At 35.7% G+C, this 21221-nt stretch overlaps 1 protein-coding gene across 1 annotated transcript in view; it reads right to left on the reverse strand.

Annotated features, from left to right (window-relative positions):
- The window catches only part of ETNK1 (ethanolamine kinase 1), a 74582-nt gene that overhangs the window by 35616 nt on the left and 17745 nt on the right, over window positions 1-21221 (reverse strand). The window contains exons 2-3 of the mRNA XM_082419851.1: window positions 10446-10705; window positions 342-482 (exon numbers count right to left, since the gene is read on the reverse strand). Coding sequence (XP_082275977.1) covers window positions 342-482; window positions 10446-10705 — 401 coding nt within the window. The remainder of the gene's footprint in view (window positions 1-341; window positions 483-10445; window positions 10706-21221) is intronic.

Consider the following 21221-nt stretch of genomic DNA (forward strand, 5'->3'; position numbering starts at 1 on the left):
TGTCAACTCACACTACGAAAAATATACCCATTCATAGTAATCTTTATATTATGTTTACTGCCAAATAAACATTCCATATTTGTTTCTTGGCTCACCACTTCCCCACTTTTAGAGGGGATGATTATTTTTCTTCTTTTTTTTTTTTTTGAGTCAGCTGTGGGAAGGGAAGGAAATTTCTGTAGTGCCTTCTGAGAGCCAAATGAGTTAATGCTTATTTTACTTAAATGCAAAGAGATAAACCAAACCAGATTTTATACACAGAAACCTTACAGTTATCTTTGAAACCCTATATATGAGCAAAGCAATGTAAAACATAATTTAAAATGTAAAAGTAATTTTACCTTTTATTAATGTCTTCATCTGCAAATCCTGTGGGAATGAGAGAGAAATATTTTCCCATCTTTAGCCATAGGTTAGATTTGGGAATCCAGCCATTGTGTGCATGAATAGCATGGATTTTAGCAAGCTGACGTGCTATAAGCCTGTTTAAAAACAAAACAGCATAAAAAAGAAAGTGTTAAGCACCATACAGTTCATATCTACTCATAGGTAAACTAAAATAACTAAGGTGCCTTTATCTTATAACATGATTTATTTTTACCATATATAAGATTCAAACTAATATGGCAAGTCAACCCTCAAAAGGAGAGGCAAACAAATGTTTAAAGCATAAGTAGGAAGAAACACCTAAAATTAATACAGTAATTAAATACTGTGTCCAAAAGGGACTGAGTGTCTGGATATAGGCAGCCTATTTTGATTATACAATGTTTGCGACCAGCAGAACAATACACAACGATAAATGATTTCAAGGCACATATTAGATATTAATCACTGATGCATTTAAATTACACTGAGTCATTTTAATTTTGAGCTTTTGAAGTCACTGAAGTTAAAGGGCAAAAGGGACTAAAGTAAAAAGATAAATGGGCAGATAAATAGGTTCTATGAGTTAATTTCTGTAAGTGTGTTGTTAACAACAAATACTCTGAACAAACGTTAGGATTTTATGATGTAGAATAAATACTGATATAACAACAAAATAGTTTGAAGCTGTGTAGTATATTTGTGTCCACACCATCTTTGTATCTGCAGAACCTAGTACAGCAAATGCTAATGGAGGAATAAGCATACCAAATAGAAATAAGAACTAAATTACCATATAGTCCATAGAATAGTAGGTAGAAACATGACTTAACAATAATCTACAAATAAAAGAACTTAAAACTGGCAAATTTTCAAGATGCTAACAATCTAATGTAACGTTCCTCAAAGTACAATCCTAGGACCTACAACATAGCACCACCTAGGAATTTCTAAGGTTCCACCTCGGATCTACTGAATCATAATCTCTATGGGTAGGCCCCAGCACTGCATTTTAAACAAGATTTCCAGGTGATCCTAATTCACTGTATAATTTGAGAGGCACTGATATAATGCTCCAATTCTGCTTTTGAAGTCACTGAGGTTAAAGGGCAAAAGGGACTAAAGTAAAAAGGTAAGTGGGCAGATAAACAGGTTCAGTGAGTTAATTCCTATAACTGTGTTAACAAGTTCTCTGAACAAACATTAGCTTGGCTATGTACTAAAATCAATCTTTGGAAACTTAAAAAAAAAAAAAAAAGAAAGAAAAAATACAGAGGCCTGGGTATTACCCCGAGAAATTAATTGGTTTGGGGTGCAGTCAGGGCATCAAGATATTTTAAAAGCTTCCCAGATGACCAATACGCAAAAACCACTTAACTAAGTACACAGGGAATCTAGCATTGTAGTAATCCTTCACCAATCTGTGATTAAATAACACAGTTTTTATTATATTTTTATACTACAGTGAATATTCTCATCTATCTAGTTTTTAATAAGAGTCCTGACTTTCCTTTGGAGAAACTTCCATCCCCCTCACTTTTTCACGTGGTTCACTCAGAGCTCATCTCAATCCTAACTCCCTATCCCACCGGCACCACTAACTTTAGGAGTGAAGAGATGACACAGACTTGCCCAGAGCATTCCATCCTTCAGGCCAGAATGATTGGTTCAGGGCATATTACCCAAACTAGGCCAAAATGATTTGATCCCAAGACTTTGGTTGAAACTACTGACTTTGGTTGAGGCGATCAGAAAAGAAGGGACACACTCCCCACACTGCAAATTGATTAGATAAGCCTGTAACTGCTAAGAATCCTAATTGTCACTCCTTAGAAAAGTCTGCCAGAAAAAAAAAGGTAACTCACAACAAAACAGACAGTGATATTCCTAATGGCACTTTTAGAGCCCCTGGATCTACCCATGCTTGAACTTAGTATTCTCAGATATATGAATCAACAAATTCTTCCTTCTTTGAGTCAGTTTGAATTTTCAAATTATTATTCTCAATAAGTCCTAATGCATCTCAGAAGTGTTTAGGCATTACTGCAAGTGAGTTTCAGTTCTACTACAAGAAATATTTGATGTTTTGTTTGAAAGAACACAGCATTAAAGAACCAATAGATTGACTAATATTCTTCATCTTTCAGTTTGGATGACTGTAATTCAGCTGACCACATCTCGTTTGATGTTTGATGATCTGAAAAACATTTCACAGTAGGGGAAAATGCTCAATGCCTGTAAGGAGCAGAAAACTGTTATTGGTCTGACAGTACTTGATGCAATGAAAAGAGGTCTATAGGACATAGCCCTTGCAAATCTTTGATACCCAAAGCTGTAACTGAATTAGCTGTTACCCTACTGATTCTCTCATGTACTCAGGTACAGAAATTGGTGAGTTTCTCTTGTCTTCAGAGTACCACTGGATTTTATTACTGAATTTAAAATAAGTGATAAAATATTTGTAATGCTGTTCTTTAACCCACCTAAATTTTTAAAGAGAAACCTGCTTATATTGTTATTCTGAAGCTTAAAGTTTACATGTAGCTCACATTCAGCAAGCTCCTCAGCCTAAAACTGCTGCCAAGTGCAGTGTCTGATGCATTCAATATTTTCTCCTTGTTTTCTACTCTGGAAAATAAGTATGATGAGGTTTCACTGTAAGTGAGTAAAATTTGCTTTCGGCCTTTATTTTGATGATTAAGTTAGGGTTCTATGGATGCTGAAGTTATGTGAAAGGAGAGACATAGATATATCTGAGAATATCTTTCGCCTTTAAGGCATTGCATTCTTGTCTAAAGTGGAAAATTTGGCTGATTTGAGAATAAAATATAACTGAGTATGCAACCATGTGAAGAATAAATCTTATTTTTTGGGGAAAAAAGAATCTTAATGCATTACCAAAATATTAAAATCTTTTTAGGTATGTGTGTTTTGGTCCATACCTCTCAAATTACCAAATAAACATTTTTATATAAATTAAATAATTATTGCTTAAATGATCTTCCCCAAGACCATATACTCTACAAGAATATAGGAAAAAAATCTATTTTTATATCAATCTCTCATACAGTATTTGCATAAAAAGCTAGGCCCAAATGAACATGTACTACTTTAAGCATCAGGAACCTTCATGAAAAAACCAAGTGATAATAAAATCAAAACAAAGGAGAGTACAAATATACACATATATACACGCAAACACACATATACATACATAGATGTATGTGTGTGTGTGTGACACATATATATTTGAAGCCAGTAAAAACTGGTTTTAAAACTTCAAGGAGGGGAATTGGGACAAAAGGCCTGAAGAAAGGTAATCCATGTTACATAAAACTCAAGGGGCAATCTATATCAGCAGAACATTATGACCTAGAAATGCTTACTCAACAAATGAGACCAGTGATTCAGAAGAAGGGTCACATATTAGAACAGGCATTTAACACCAAAAAATTTTATTTGCTGTTTTAAAAATAAATAATAATGTCTATTTTTTATAGTTTTACCCCAGAGTTTGTATGAGACCCTGATTTGCAAAACACAAAATGTAGTCTCAGAAGTTGTCCAAATATAAGTTATTTAGCTAGGAGTGACTGGAATGACAATTCTAAGGCAAATACTTCAAAATGGCCACAACTCCAAGGGGTTCTTACACGTTAATGGAATCTGTTGAACATGAATAGCTGCTACAAGAAAAAGCACCTACTCATTTTGATTGTCTTCACTTTTCTGGCAGAAAGGTGGCTAACTGGAGCTGAGCCAGGATTTGAACTGATGATGTGATGCAAAGGCCAAGGCCTTTCCACTGTAATATACTGCAGTAACACTGCCCAGAATTAGTTGGGTTTTCTTCTGACTTTGCCCTTGTATTTTAAGTCTAAACTGAAGCAAATCATTTCATTTCTCTGAGTCTCAGATTTCTTACAAGGAAAATCAAATTACTGGCGTAATCTTAAAGCTCTCCTTCAAATCTAACATGATATGCCCCTGAATACCAGAAAAAAATTTACATAAACATTTACTCAATTTAGAGATTTAAGTTCAACAATGACAACCGGAATTTCACATTCATATTCATATACAAAGATCCTGTAGACTAACTTCCCATTTCATACCAATTTCCTACTAGGTATAATAGAAATGTTAAATATACATAAACTATGGAGTGAAAGGCAAATTTTCCAAATTTGATTTTGATTTTTATCAAAATTATCAAATATTTTCTCCTTTGAACAAATTTCTGAAATTACAAGTGAAATTATAAAAATTATTTTATATGCAATTTTAAAAATATTTCTGCATAACGTGATATATACCTACTCAAATGGAAAACAAACTAAAATATTAACAACCACCATACAATAGCAAAATTAGTATTTGTAAAAAAACTATAACAAAACTTAAGAGCTAATGATTAATATCTTCTAAAGTAAATTATAGATATATTTACCTTATCTACAGGCGCACTGTTAAAATAGAATTCGATTATATAAGGGACAAAGTTAATGTTAAATGATAACATCATGCTTACATAATAGGTAAAAATATATTCAGAATAGTGTTTAAAATATTTTGTAGCATTTTCCTATATAATTTAAAAAAATAGCAGCAAATAATAATAGTATAGTTGAGATTGCTTTATCAATACTACTGATAAATACTATCACTAAGTTATCATACAAGGGGCAAAGACCATGCCTTATTCTTCTATCCTAGCATTCAGCACTAAGAGGAGGTACTTAACAGATATTTGATGAATAAGAATCATCATCTTGGCAACAGACTCAGGATACATTTAGAAACTTACCATAGGATTCTACCACTATTAGAGTTTTTCTCTGGTGGATTAAAATTTATCCTGGATTTTTAAAAATCTCATATAATAAGAACTGTGCCAAAATTAATGCCTAGCCATAGAAAAACAAAATGACCATCCATTTGAAATACTGCCTGTTCTTTAACAAGACACATCTTGTATAAGCCTTTTTTGCAAAATCTAGGATTCAAGTCAATTTTTACAGGTCTCAGAACTACCAGTGTATCTTTTCTGTAGCAAAATTAACAAGGAAAGGAAGAAAATCTATTATACAAATATCCTCGTGGAAATAACAAGTATAGTTCAATTGCAAGCATAGCAGCTACATACTTAAAAACTAGGCTTTGCTAAGAGATTTTAAAAATTAAATAAGTCCTACTTACAAGTTCCATACTCATCTAAACTTTTTGATAAACTGGTGTTGAACAAAATACGCAATTTGTGAAGGATGGCTTTGTTAGGAAAATTTATGGTTTTTACTAGTAAATGAATTCACCAAAGTTGCAGAACACAAAACCAACACATAAAATACATTGCAGTTCTACATCATCAATGAACAATCCAAAAAGGAAATTAAGAAAACAATTCCACTTACAATAGCAACAAAAAGAATAAAATACTTAGAAATAAACTTAACCAATGAGGTAAAAGATTTCTATACTTAAAACTACAAAATGTTGCTGAAAAAAATTAAATACAGAAATAAATGGAAAGACATCCCATGTTTGTGGACTGGAAGACTTAACATTGCTAAGGTGTCAATACTACCCAAAGTGATCTTTAAATTCAATACAATCCCTATCAAAATCCCAATAGCATTTTTTGCATAAACAGAAAAAACTCCACCCTAAAATTCAAATGTAATTTTAAGGAAACCCAGATAGCTAAAACAAGCTGGAGAAAAAAGAATAAAGTTGGAGGTCTCACACTTCCTGATTTCAAAACTTATTACAAAGCTACAGTTATCAAAACAGAGTGGCACTGGCATAGCCTCAGACATACAGACCAATGGAATAGACAGCTCCAAAATAAACCCTCCAATTTATGATCAAATGATTTTTCAATAAGGATGCCAAAACCATTCAATGGCAAAGGACAGTCTTTTCAACAGCTGGTGCTGGAAAAACAGGATATCCACATGTAAAAGAAAGACGTTCCTTAATCCTTTCCTTAAATCATACATAAAAATTAACTCAAAGTGGATCAAAAATCTAAATGTAAGAGCTAAAACTATAAAACCCTTAGAAGAAAACATAGGAGAAAAGCTTCATGACACAGAACTTGGTAACAATTTCTTGGATATGACACCAATAGCACAGACAATAAAGAAAAAACATAAACTGGACTACATACATCAAAATTTAGAACTGTGCATCAACAGACAAAATCAACAGAGTAAAAAGGCAACGCATGGAATTAAGTATTTGTAAGTCATATATGTGATAAGGAGTTAATATCCAGAATACATAAAGTACTCTTACATCTAGACAACAACAAAAAAAATCCCATTAGAAAATTGGAAGAGGACTTGAATTGACATTTCCCCCAAGAAGATACACAAATGGTCAAGAAGCATAAGAAAAGATGCTAAACGTGACTAATCATTAGGGAAATAGAAATCAAACCCACAATGAGATACCACCTCCTTGCAATTAGGATGGCTACTATCAAAAAAACAAAATAATAAGTGTTGGCAAGGACTTGGAGAAACTGGAACCCTTGTGCATTGTTGGTGAGAATGTAAATTGGTGCAGCCACTATGGGAAACAGTAAGGCAGTTCCTAAAAATATTAAAAATAGAATGACCATATGATCCAGCAATTCCACTTCTGATTATATACCCAAAAGAACTGAAAACAGGGTCTCAAAAAGATATTTGCACACCCATGTTCATAACAGCATTATTCACAATAGTGAAAAAGTATCAACAGAAGTAACCCAAATGTCCATCCATGGATTAATGAGTAAACAAAATATGGCCTACATATACAATGGAATATTACTCAGCCTTAAAAAGGAAGGAAATTCTGACACACGCTACAACGTGGATGAACCCTGAAGACATTATGCTAAGTGAAATAAGCCAGTCACAAAAAGACAAAAAAGTACGATTCCACTTACATAAGGTACCTAGAGCAGTCAAATTCATGCAGACAGAAAGTAAGATGGTTGCCAAGGCTGGGGATAGGGGAGAATGGGAAGTTGTTTAATGGATACAAAATTTTAGGTTTGCAAGACGAAAAGAACTGTGGAGATTGGTTGCACAACAATGTGAATGTACTTAACACTATGGAACTGTATACTTAAAAAATGATTAAGATGGTAAATGTTGTTATGTGTATTTTATCACAATTAAAAATAAAAAATGTTAACTAAATTATTTAAATGGTCATAAGAGGGCTTCCCTGGTGGCGCAGTGGTTGAGAGTCTGCCTGCCAATGCAGGGGACACGAGTTCAAGCCCTGGTCTGGGAAGATCCCACATGCTGCGGAGCAACTGGGCCCGTGAGCCACAACTACTGAGCCTGCGCGTCTGGAGCCTGTGCTCCGCAACAAGAGAGGCCGCGATAGTGAGAGGCCCACGCACCGCGATGAAGAGTGGCCCCTGCTTGCCACAACTAGAGAAAGCCCTCACACAGAAACGAAGACCCAACACAGCCATAAATAAATAAATAAATAAATAAAAATTTTTAAAAATAAAAATAAAAATAATAAAATAAATGGTCATAAGAAAGAATACAGTTCTTAAAAAGACTTGATTAGAGCAATTCAATTGTTTTCTATTAGTAAATTTTATATACAACAGAGAAAAAACTAGGTAATAAAAAATTAAGATTTCTGATTTTCCCTATCATAGAGTGGTCCTTCTTCTTCCTAGTCTTAATAAGATAAGGTTTTACTGCACTAACATCAAGGCAAATGCACTTTAAATTCCATACTCAATAAAGCCAAATGTTTGAAAATCTCAAGGCTGCAGAGAATCTCCTCAAACACCCACTAATACTCACTAATTGCTCCTCTCTTGGAAGCTTTTAAAAAATTATAATAACAGGCATTTTTTTGAAACTGGAAAAAAAAAATCCCTAATCCTACCATCCCAGCAGAATTTATTTCTTTTTTACAAACTCCCTTTGAGTTTTCACATAAGCAAATTATTTCCTGACTGTAGTCACAGTTCAACTAGTAAGCTGATTTTTTTCCTTAGTCCTGCATCAGACATCTTGCATGTTTTAGACAATATTCAATAGTAACATAACACTTATTTGTGCTGATGTACCTTAGTTATATCTAAATATGAGTTGTTATGACGCAATCAAGCATATGCCTTTCTTTTATGACTTACTATATAATGCCCCATTGATTTCCGAAAGAGAACATTACCAATTTTACTTGCAACTCACAGTGTACCAGTTCCACTACAATACCCTCAGCACTGGAAGTTGGTGTTTTCTAGTTATGCTTCTTGATAAGTGAGCAATAATTCATTTTAAATTGCATTTCTCCCATTATGTCTGTTGCTGAGTGGCTTTAATTATACTTCAGCCAGTAAGTACTCCCAGCAAGAGACAAGTTTTAGAGAAATACTTGATGAGAAAATTCCTAAACACCTTAATTTGAATTAAAAAAAAATATTTAAAGGTCTCTGCAATACTTGATTGCTACACAAAAGTTCAAATAAAAAAGATCATTGGGCTTCCCTCGTGACGCAGTGGTTGAGAGTCTGCCTGCCAATGCAGGGGACACTGGTTCGAGCCCTGGTCTGGGAAGATCCCACATGCCGCGGAGCAACTGGGCCCGTGAGCCACAACTACTGAGCCTGCGCGTCTGGAGCCTGTGCTCTGCAACAGGAGAGGCCGCAATAGTGAGAGGCCTGCGCACCGCGATGAAGAGTGGCCCCCGCCTGCCACAACTAGAGAAAGCCCTCGCACAGAAACGAAGACCCAACACAGCCAAAAAAAAAGATCATGATAAACTTCCATAAGTTGAATTACTAGTTAAGCATTAGCCTGATGCTATTCGTCTTTACCTATTGTCTCCCTCAGACTCCTCCATGCTCTGCCTCATCCTTTAAAGTCCAATTCAAATGTTACCTCAGTTAAACACTGCCTTATTTCCCAACTATACCACAGTAAATTATTTGTACTTTTTTTGAAAATCTTTTCTGTTCCTCTGTGTATACTATTTAGCTTATTTTTACCCCAAGGTTATTGTCTGCCACAGACTGTAAATTACTAGTAGAGCAGCTGACTGAACCATTTTTCCTCCCCTAGACTACATTAAACATAAATATATTCCAATGCCTTTTATATTCAAAGTAGATACTCTCTATTATAATCATAATACAGGCAAGTAGCTACGTCTGAAGCCAAAGCAAGAGAATACTGTGGACTTTGATCTATGGCTCAAGACCCTTTCAGGAAGTTTGTGAGGTTAAAACTATTTATGAACTATTTTCATAAAGTATTATTTACCTTTTTCACTCTCATTTTCTAACAAGTGCACAGTACAGTTTTGAGAAGCTACATGAAGTGGTGTGATGATGTCATCATGTTGACCAACAGCTAAAAGAACGTGCGCTTGATAATCTTTCATTCTAAAAACTTTGTTCTAATTTCTAACATAGTAAACACTGATAAATATAATTCACATAAACAAAAGTTCTTTGGGTCCTCAATAACCTTTTAAGAGTTGTAAAAGGGTCTTGAGACTGAAATGTTTGAGAACTTTTGATTTAAACTATCAATGAACTTGCTGTTTTCAAATCAAGCCCAAAAGAAAATTTTAGCAATTTTAGAAAAATGATCGAGCATATGCAAGACATTATTCTTACAGAAAACATAATACTTTGAATTAAATAATTTTTAAGTTTAAAGAGTAACAAAGACGTGCTAACAGAATTAAGACTCATAGTAAGCAAGAACTCTGAACCTATGAGCAGCTGGGTAACGAAGCTTAGTAATAAGAAATGTGTAATGCTTTGATTCAAGCACTACTTAAAAAAATTGAGAAGCCCTGACCTTCTGCGACAGGCTAATCCAAAACCTCTCACAGTCCTTTCTTTTGCAAAGAGTTAACTATGAGAATTCAGAAAAAAGGAATGTTTTTTCTTTAGCAAAAATAAAACAAAACCCGAACAAAAGAAAGTTTCTAAATTAACCAAATAGTTGCCCAAAGAAAGAAAAGGCAGTTTTAAAAAACATTTCCTTGTGTACTTAATACTCTTATTTTTCAAAAGGACAAATTATTTAGGAAAAGAAATGTACCTGAAAATGGCAGGGTTGCAGACATGCTTTGGATCCAATGCTTCTCCCTGTATAAATTCATAGCACAGTCCATTATTGAAGGTACAGTAGAGTTGTGGTGCACAGCCGTGAGCCTGCAACACTCGGAAACTCTTCACTTCCTCATCTCGATCGACTAACAACTCAGTCTTATTGCCATAAATTCGCACCAGGACTACGTCCTCCATTGTATTACCCACATAACAGCCAATAAGTTTGTTTGTGATTCCATCTGTGAAAAGCTGCCCAAAAAAAAAGAAAAAATGGGGGAAAAACAATTATTTACTTTTAAGGAAGGAATAGGAGATAACTTGAAAATCATTAAATACTAATTGAAAGAAAATATCTACTTAATATAACTTTTGAATACAATTTTGCCTAACAGGTCTATAATTTTAATTCTAGATTTAAACAAAATGGAATACCACTGTTTACTATGTTGTGTTATACAATACACACATTCTCTCTCTCCTATATCTAATAGATTGGAAAGTCTCTGAAGACAGGGAAAGTGGCTCTCTTGCTAGCATAGTATATGATATAAAAGTTTTTAATAATGTTCATAAGTTTAAATATACAAATATAATATACCATAATTTATATTATGGTAAATTTCCAATTTATAAAAAACTCAACTTTAAATGTTATTTCCAAAGATTTACTTAACATAATATGCGTTAAAAATTGTTTTAAGTATTCGGGTTATAATAATTCAAACTTGAATGCTACAGCTAAAAAAAAAAAGAAGCACAACCTTAATTAGAGGAAGATAGATTTCTCAGGTATTTTCTAAAAGGGAGTTTGGGGACTCTTCAAGAGTTTTAAGTGCTTAAAGTCCTTTTTAAGATTTGAGTACAATGGTATATTAAAAAGTAAACAGATGATAAACAATATTAGTTCTCTAAGTCTATTCAAAATTGCAGCTTTCATTTTCCCCTACACTAATTTGACACTAAAACTAACTTTCTACTTACCCAATTATAACTCAGAGCTTTTGGAGGCTCTCAGTGGAATAAAGGGATAAAAGTTAAAAGTGAAAGTAAGCGTTAAGGACATTTTTCCAAAGACAACTGGGAAAGAACAGGAATAATGGACAAAGAATAAGTTTTAAATGTATACACATTTAACTAATGCCTGAGAAAGAAGGTAAACGTTTCTGTTTTGATAAGATTGTTGTAATGATAAATGACATCTGAAAAGGCTTTAGATCTTAAGCTGAAATTTGAAAGAAAGTATTTATGTATCCTTATTCACCTAATGCAGATAAATTTTATGAGCTAATGTGAAAAGATTTATTTTGAATATCTATGTTTTTTGGATATGCAGAGACATACAAGCTTTGCTTTCCACCTAGATTTCAAAAAGATGGTATGTAGGGAGACACTGACAAGAAGCATATGCCCTTAAACTAAACTCCAATCATCATTTTATTAAAATCTATGTTGAAAGCATGTTGTTTCCTATTAAAATGCCATAACAACTCACACATATTATTTTGTAACTCCTCCAGATGTCATGTAGAGATGAAGTATTTCAATTATTGTAATAAAGTTTGAGAAACATTCTGAAATGCTTGTAATGAAAGACATTCTACACTCCTCAAAAGCCAGGAGTGAAATCTGTTTTCTACATCCTCCTAACAAATAGTAAGGACTTAATACTTAAACACTAGCTTGTCTTCTTGATCTAGCTTATAACAAATTCATTCTTTCACTCTTGCCTATAATAATAAATTTCCTTAATTGTGCATGCTATTTTGAACATTTATGTGTACATGCAGAAACATACATATAAAGACATATGCACTTAAAAAGGCTAGAAATGGATAACATTACTGGATAAGATTATTGAATACTATATAGACGTTTATAAGTATAACATAGAGTCACAACTCCAATGACACTAACCCTAACATACTGTTGCACAAAACAGCCACATATTTGCAATGAAATGATAGTCACAATAAACCCCTGGAGCAAAAAAATAAATATATGAATAACTTCATTTACAAAAGTAGTTTATGTATAAATAAGGATAAAAATATCTGCAAAGATATCCAATAAAATATTAGGTAGTTTAAATCTTGTCTCCTGTTTTCTTATTTCTAAGTAGTTTAAACTTTTCTCGTTTGGCTTATATATGTTTTCTCACTTTTTTTTTCTTTTCCTGTAATCAATCTAGTTTACATGTGAAAAAATTAAAATAGTGAGAAAAACGAAAGGGGTTAGTAACTGACCTGGCACGTACAGAAAGGCCTGGAGATTCTGTCGAACATAAGCAATTTCATAGAACAGCAATATCAGATGAGGCCACTCTGTGACCATAATGCATCAAGACAAAAACAAAGTCACTCTGTAATCATGTCTGAACAAAGACAAAACTATGCATTTTTTCCAAACCACAAAAATGACCAAACACTCCCCTATTCTGGCTAATGTGAGGGACTGCCGTTCCTTTTCCAGGAACAGCTTTGGTCCTGCTTCGTTCCTCCAGTCCTCTAGGTAAGATACCTACACAGTCATAGACTTGCCCCACTTCCTTCCTGACAACACCCAAATCCAGAGGAAAGCCTTGCTTCCTTGAACCCTCTCCCAAATTCAAATCTTATACGAAGTCCTTTCTAACACCCACATACTCAGAGACCAACCATTCCCCATGGAATAAGTCTTCCTTAAGGAAGGAGTAATAAACCCAATTTCTTTGGCTTATCCTAATGATCTCTTGGAGATTTCTGACTTTAAAGATGTATGGATAATGCTTTTTGCTCTTGGATGGTTCCCACCTCATATATAAACCAACAATTAATTCAAGGTGCTTCAGCCTTCTGAAACACACATTTAAAAATATACTAGGTATATGCTAGGTATGTGTACTATACTAGATATATACTAGAAATATAAAATTCCACCTCAACGGAGGGGGGACAAAACTACTACAAATCTCATGGAGCTCCTTTTCACAGGGTTTATCCTGCACTGTTTGTCAAGTATTTAAGATAGTACCAGTTCAGAGGATGAGCTACAGAGCAAGACTGCTTGACTGTAAATTCTAGCTGAGTGACTTTAGGCAAGTCACTTACCTGTATGTGCTTCATTCATCTCATGTTTAATATCAGCACATTAGAATCTGCTTTATAGGTTTTTATGAAAATTAATTACTTAATATACACAAAAGCACTTAAAACAGTTCCTGACACAAACTAAGCTCTTACCAAATATGTAGATAACTAGGTATTTAAATTTGAACACAAGACAGCAAAATAATTCATGATGAGATCATAAAAGTTAATAATTAAGACAACAGCTATGTTATAGATTAGCCCTAGACTCTGCTGCTGCACTGGTACCACCTAGCAAATCTTGAAAGCAAGACCCAAAGATTCAAACTATTACCAAAGAACTACAAAAACTATCGACTGCCTAACAAGGTAAAATTCACAGTGTCTAATATCCAATTAAAGATTATTCAGCATGGGGAAATCCCTGGCGGTCCAGCAGTTAGGACTCTGCGCTCTCACTGCCAAGGGCGCAGTTTCAATCCCTGGTTGGGGAACTAAGATCTCACGAGCTGGGTGAGGTGGCCAAAAAGAAAAAGATTATCAGGCATGCAAAAAGGGCAGAAAAATACAACCCACAATGGGGGGTGAGAGGGGGGTCAATTAATTGAAACCAACCAGAACTGACACAGATGTTAGAATTAGCAGATGTTAAAACTGTATTCCAAAAAAAAAGTGTGTTGTATTCTTACAACAAAAAATTAAGCAGAGTCATTGAAGACATAAAAGAGACCCAAATCAAACTTCTCAAGATGTCTGAAGGGAGAACACACTTAGATGGGATTTAACACTAGGTTAGGTAGTGGAAAAAACAATTTCGCAAACTTGAAGACATAGGAATAGAAACTATGCAAAACAAAATACAGAGGAAAAAAAGAATTATCAAAGAGAGAGAGAGAAGAGCATCCATTAGCTGAGAGATTACATTTAAAATTTGAGTCCTCAAAGAAAGGAAAAAAAGAGAACAGAAACATTTTTAAAGAAATGACAGTCAAAAGTTTTCCAAATTTGATGAAAACCTATCAACTCAAGATCCAAGAAGCTAAACAAGCCCAAGCCAAAGAAACATGAAGAAAACTACACCAAGGCACCTCATAATAAAACTGCTTAAAACCAGAGATAAATCATTTAATGGTACCAATTCATTTTAATCTTCCATTCACTCAGGCATATTTCAGAGTCACCTTGACCCCTCCCTCTCCATCCCCCACACAAAATGTTTTCTTCCTAGGTAATTCTTAAATCCACTCCTGTTTCTCCATCCCCTTGTCAATCTCCTATTTGCAGTATTTTAATAACCTCATTGGTCTCTCTTATGCCAGTTTAACCACCTTCCCACCTTCCAAAAAAATTCACTCACCAACTGCCACCAAAATAATCCATCTAAAATACAAACATGAACATGATGACTGGCAATCTTCAACTGACTCCACACTGTTTAGGGGATAAAGTTTAAGTTCCTTAGGGCGTACAAGTTCCACAATACCTCCCAAGTTATCTAGTGATCTACCTGACAAATTCACCCTTCTTTTTCTTGACCTCACTAACTTCTAACTTCCTTCAAAATTCCAACACAGGAGTTATATCCTCCAGGAGACAATTCCTAAACTCAGATAAGACATAAATACTTCTCAGTGCTTGCGAGTGCCCTATATATAGCATTACTAAAATGCACTGTAGGGACCTCCCTGGCGGTCCAGTGGTTAAGACTCCACAGTCCTAATGCAGGGGGCATGGGTTCGATCCCTGGTCGGGAAACTAAGATCCCACGTGTCACACAGCACGGCCAAAAAAAAAGTACTGTAATGTATTATATTTGCCACTCCATATTTACTGTGAGTTCCTCTGAGACTTGGAACACACGGAAAGAAGAAAATATAAAGGTGAAAAACAGGAATATAAAAGATGAGTCAAAGAGGAAAAAAAAGTATGATAGTACAGTGAAAAACTCAACCATATAAGTAGTTACATTAAATATGAAAGAACTAAATAATCCAATTTAAAAACTAAGTATGAAAAAGAAAACTATATACTACTTTTTACAAGAGACACGTAAAAGAAAGCTGATGTAGCTACACCATATCAGACAAAATAGATCCTAATGATACATTCCAAGAGATAAAAAGGGATGTTTTATAATTATGAAAGGACTGAGCCACCAAGAACATACAAGAATTCTAAATTGAGTGCATGCAATAACATAACTTCAAAATACATATAGCAAAAACTGACATACTAAACAAATTCCACGATAATTGTCTGAAACTTGAGCATATCTCTAAGAGCTGATTTTTTAAAAACAGGGAAAAATCATTACATATACAAGAGAGCTAAGCAATAGAATTAAAAATCCAACTTAACTGACATACACAGAACACTGTACCCAACAAGAGAATATGCATCTTTTTCAAGTATATATAAAACATTACCAAAATTGACTATAGGCTTGATTATAAAGCAAGCCTCAATAAATATCAAAGGATTAAAATCATTCAGAGTATCTTCTCAAGCTACATTGAATATGAACTAGACATCAATAACACACCACACATACACGTATACACACCTCAAATAAAATGGTTAAGATAGTAAATTTTAGGTTGTTTTTTTTACCACAATAAAGAAAAAATAACTTAATATTCTCCCACTTATTTGAAGTGAAGCAATGCACATCTAAATAATCCACTGGATGAAGAAAAAACTACAATAACTAGAAAGCATTAGAAAGCATTCTAAACTGAACGATAATAAAGTCATATTAAAACCTGTGGGTGCTTACAGGGACATGTAAATACAAATATTAAAAATAAAAAAGGCAGAAAATTAGTGATCTAAGCTTCTAGCTCAAGAAGCTAGAAAAATAACAGCCAATTAACCTTCGATTAAAAAAAAGAATTAGGAAGAAAACAAAAGGGCAAAGTTATCAATAAAACAGAAAAACTCAACAGTCAAACACTGTTCTTCAGGGCTTCCCTGGCAGTCCAGTGGTTAAGACTCTGCGCTTCCAATGCGGGGGTGCGGGTTCGATCCCTGATGGGGAAACTAAGATCCCACAAGTCACAGTGGCACAGCCAAAAAAAAACAAACGAACAAAAAAAAAAAAAACTGTTCTTTGAAGATAAAGTTGATAACTTTCAAGCAAAATCATCAAGGAAAAAAGATACTAATTATCAATAAAGAAGTAAACTTTATTACAGTATAGACATATATTACTAGAAACAACTCTTCCAAAAACAGACAAAAAAGAAACAGATCCCAACTTGATACCAAAACTTGTCAAGGACATTACAAGGAAGGAAAATTACAGACCACTATCTCTCATAGTTGCAAAAATCCTAATCAAAATATTGGCAACCGATACAACGATATATAAAAAGGAGAATACATCACAACCAAATGGGGTTTACTCCAGGAACGCAGTGGTTCTTAACAAATTGTTTTAAAACGTCATTGTAATTGCGCTCAATAACAGGAAAATGGAGGCAAATCATGTAACCATCAAGAGTTGCAGAAAAGTACTTGATAAAATTCAACATTCATTCATGATGAAAATACTTAGCAAGCCAAGAATAAAATGAAACTTCCTTAATCTGACAGAGTATCCAAAGAAAACCTACAGCAAACATCATACCTAATAATAAACTATTGAAAATGTTCTCCTTCAGAATGGGAACAAGGCAGGGATGCCCACTATCACCTCTTATTGCAATATTGTGATGATGTCCTAGCCATTGTAGTAAGACAAAACAACAAGGGGCGGAGTCAAGATGGTGGACTAGGAGGATGCAGAATTCACATCTCTGAACAACTAGGGCAGCTACCAGGCACCAGTGGGTGACCACGGACACCTAAGGGGACAGGAGGAACCCCCAGCAACTGGGTGGACGTGGGGTGTAGGGGGGAATGAGGGGGGAGGAGAAATGGAGGTGGGACAGGACTGGCGCCCCTGAGGGGTGGCTGGGGGAGGCGAAGGGATCCCATGCCTGAAGGGGGAAATTGGGGGTCCACTGGGAGGACAGAGGGTCAAAAGGGAGCATGGCCAGGTTTCCCCTGCCCACTTTGGCCCCCAGGAGCCTGCTGAGATCCCAGGCCTGATCCTCTGCCCACCTAGGCCCCCTCCAGCCACGTGGGTCCTGAGGGAGTGGGAGGGAGGGAAGGGGAGCAAAAGTAAAGGCCGGACTTAGGGGACCCGCACCCCTGAGGGGTGGCTGGGGGAGGGGAGGAGTTCCTACACCCAGCAGGACCCTCCCATGGTTAGGGGTCCAGCAGGGACAGGGGAAACCCTCGGGGAGACCCAAGGGGAGGGGGGCATGGAGGAACGGAAAGGAATGCAGCCAGCGCTTTCCCTGTCCACATTCCACATAGGCACCAGGGACCCTGTTGGGCTCCTGGGCCTAATCCTCTGCCCTTGGAGCCTCCCTCCTGCCACGCAGAACCCAAGCCCCACCCCTACACCCCCACCCAGGGCCTCACCTCTACACTCGGAGACCCCCCTCTGAGACCCGTTCCAACCACGCTGGGCCTAAACCCCACCCACACACCCTGACCCAGGGCCTTACCTCCAAACTCCATAACTCCACACTCCAGAGGCCCCCCCTTTGGACGTGCTGCCTCTCCCCTTCCGTGCAGGTCCTAAGCAGAGGCCCCACCCCATGCTTGAATGTCACCCAGCCTAGGCTCCGCCCCCAAGGCCTCTTCCGGCTGCAGCTGCGTGGGTCCTGAGCCTAAGACACCCACCCCCACCCGCCACTAGGTCCTGCTCCACCCTAAACCCCACCCCTGCCTAAGTCCCACCCCCGCCTAAACTCCGCCCCCCATAGCCAAAGCTTTTTATTTTTTTTCCTCTTTTAGATTGGGGTTCTGTTTTACCTTGTCATTGATTCACTGTTGCTGATTCATTTATATTTCTATTGTTCTGCTCCTTTTGGCTTATCCCCCCCGCCTTTTTTTGTGTTGCGGTTTTGTTTTACCTTCATGCAGTTGTTTTAATTATACTTTTATTTTTCCTAATATATTTTTTATCTTTCTAACTTTATTTTGTTTTTTATTCTTTGTTATTGTACTGCTTCTTTTTTTTTCTTTTCTTTTCTTTTTTTTTTTGGCCACACAACGCAGCTTGCAGGATCTTGATTCCCAGGCCAGAGGTTGGTCCTGAGCTCCTGTGGTGGGAGCGCCGAGTCCAAACCACTGGACTAACAGAGAACCTCAGACCCCAGGGAATATTAATCAGAGTGAGGCTTCCCGGAGGTCCTCATCTCAGCACCAAGACCCGGCTCTATCCAACTGCCTGCAAACTCCAGTGCCAGACACCTCAGGCCCAACAAGAAGTAAAACAGGAATACAGTCCCACACGCCAAAAAAAAAAAAAATGAAACGGCAAAAAAAAAAAAAAATGTGACAGATGAAGGAGCAAGGCAAAAATCTACAAGACCAAATAAATGAAGATGAAATAAGCAACCTACCTGAAAAAAATTCAGAGTAATGGTAGTAAAGATGATCCAAAATCTCGGAAATAGAATGGAGAAAATAAAAGAAACATTTAAAAAGGATCTAGAAGAACTGAAGAGCAAAGAAACAGTGATGAGCAACATAACAAATGAAATTAAAAATACTCTAGAAGGAATCAATAGCAGAATTACTTGAGGCAGAGGAATACGTAAGTGAGCTGGAAGATAAAATGATGGAGCTAACTGCCAGGTAGCAGAATAAAGAAAAAAGAACAAAAAGAATTGAGGACAGTCTCAGAGACTTCTGGGACAACATTAAATGCACAAACATTCAAATTACAGGGCTCCCATAAGAAGAAGATAAAAAGAAAGGGTCTGAGAAAATATTTGAAGAGATTATAGTCGAAAACTTCCCTAACATGGGAAAGGAAATAGTCAATCAAGTCCAGGAAGCACAGAGAGTCCCATATAGGATAAATCCAAAGAGAAAAATATTAATCAAACTATCAAAAATTAAATACAAAGAAAAAATATTAAAAGCAGCAAGGGAAAAGCAACAAATAACACACAAGCGAATCCCCATAAGGTTAACAGCTGATCTTTCAGCAGAAACTTTGCAAGCCAGAAGGGAGTGGCAGAACACATTTAAAGTGATGAAAGGGAAAAACCTACAACCAAGATTACCCAGCAAAGATCTCATTCAGATTTGATGGAGAAATCAAAAGCTTTACAGACAAGTAAAAGCTATGAGAATTCAGCATCACCAAACCAGCTTTACAACAAATGCTAAAGGAACTTCTCTAAGTGGGAAACACAAGAGGAGAAAAAGACCCACAAAAACAAATCCAAATCAATTAAGAAAATGGTAATAGGAACATACATATTGATAAGCACCTTGAATGTAAATGGATTAAATGCTCCAACCAAAAGACATAGACTGGCTGAACGGATACAAAAACGAGACCTGTATATATGCCGTCTACAATAAACCCCCTTCAGACCTAGGGACACATACAGACTGAAAGTGAGGGGATGGAAAAAGATATTCCATGCAAATGGAAATCACAAGAAACCTGGAGTAGCAATACTCATATCAGATAAAATAGACTTTAAAATAAAGACAGTTACAAGAGATAAAGAAGGACACTACATAATGATCAAGGGATCAATCCAAGAAGAAAACATAACAATTATAAATATTTATGCACCCAACATAGGAGCACCTCAATATATAAGGCAAATGCTAACAGCCATAAAAGGAGATATCGACAGTAACACAGTAATAGTGGGGGACTTTAACACCTCACTTACATCAATAGACAGATCCATCCAAACAGAAAATAAATAAGGAAACACAAGCTTTAAATGACACAATAGACTAGATAGACTTAATTGATATTTTTAGGATATTCCACCCGAAAGCAAAAGTACAATTTCTTCTCAAGTGCACACAGTACATTCTCCAGAAGAGATCACATTTTGGGTCACAAATCAAGCCTTGGAAAATGTAAGAAAACTGAAATCGTATCAAGCATCTTTTCCGACCACAACGCTATGAGATTAGAAATCAATTACAGGAAATAAACAGTAAAAGCCACAAATACACGGAGGCTAAACAGTGCGCTGCTAAATAACCAAGATCACTGAAGAAATCAAAGAGGAAATCAAAAAATACCCATAAACAAATAACAATGAAAATACAACGATCCAAAACCTATGGGACATAGCAAAAGCAGTTCTAAGAGGGAAGTTCATAGCAATTCAAGCTCACTACAAAAAACAAGAAAAATCTCAAATAAACAATCTAACCTTACACCTAAAGGAACTAGAGAAAGAAGAACAAACAAAACCCAAAGTTAGTAGAAGGAAAGAAACCAAAAAGATCAGAGCAGAAATAAATGAAATAGAAACAAAGAAAACAATAGCAAGATCAATAAAACTAAAAGCTGGTTCCTTGAGAAGATAAATAAAATTGATAAACCTTTAGCCAGACTCATCAAGAAAAACAGAGAGAGGACTCAAGTCAATAAAATTAGAAATGAAAAAGGAGAGATTACAACTGACACCACAGAAATACAAAAGATCATAAGAGACTACTACAAGCAACTAAATGCCAATAAAATGGACAACCTAGAAGAAATGATCAAATTCTTGGAAAAGTACAAACTTACAAGACTGAACCAGGAGAAATTAGAAAATATAAACAGACCAATCACAGGTAATGAAATTGAAACTGTAATTTAAAATCTTCCAGCA

This window comes from Balaenoptera physalus (assembly GCF_965194825.1).
Source record: "Balaenoptera physalus genome assembly, chromosome: 13".
Lineage (NCBI taxonomy): Eukaryota > Metazoa > Chordata > Mammalia > Artiodactyla > Balaenopteridae > Balaenoptera > Balaenoptera physalus.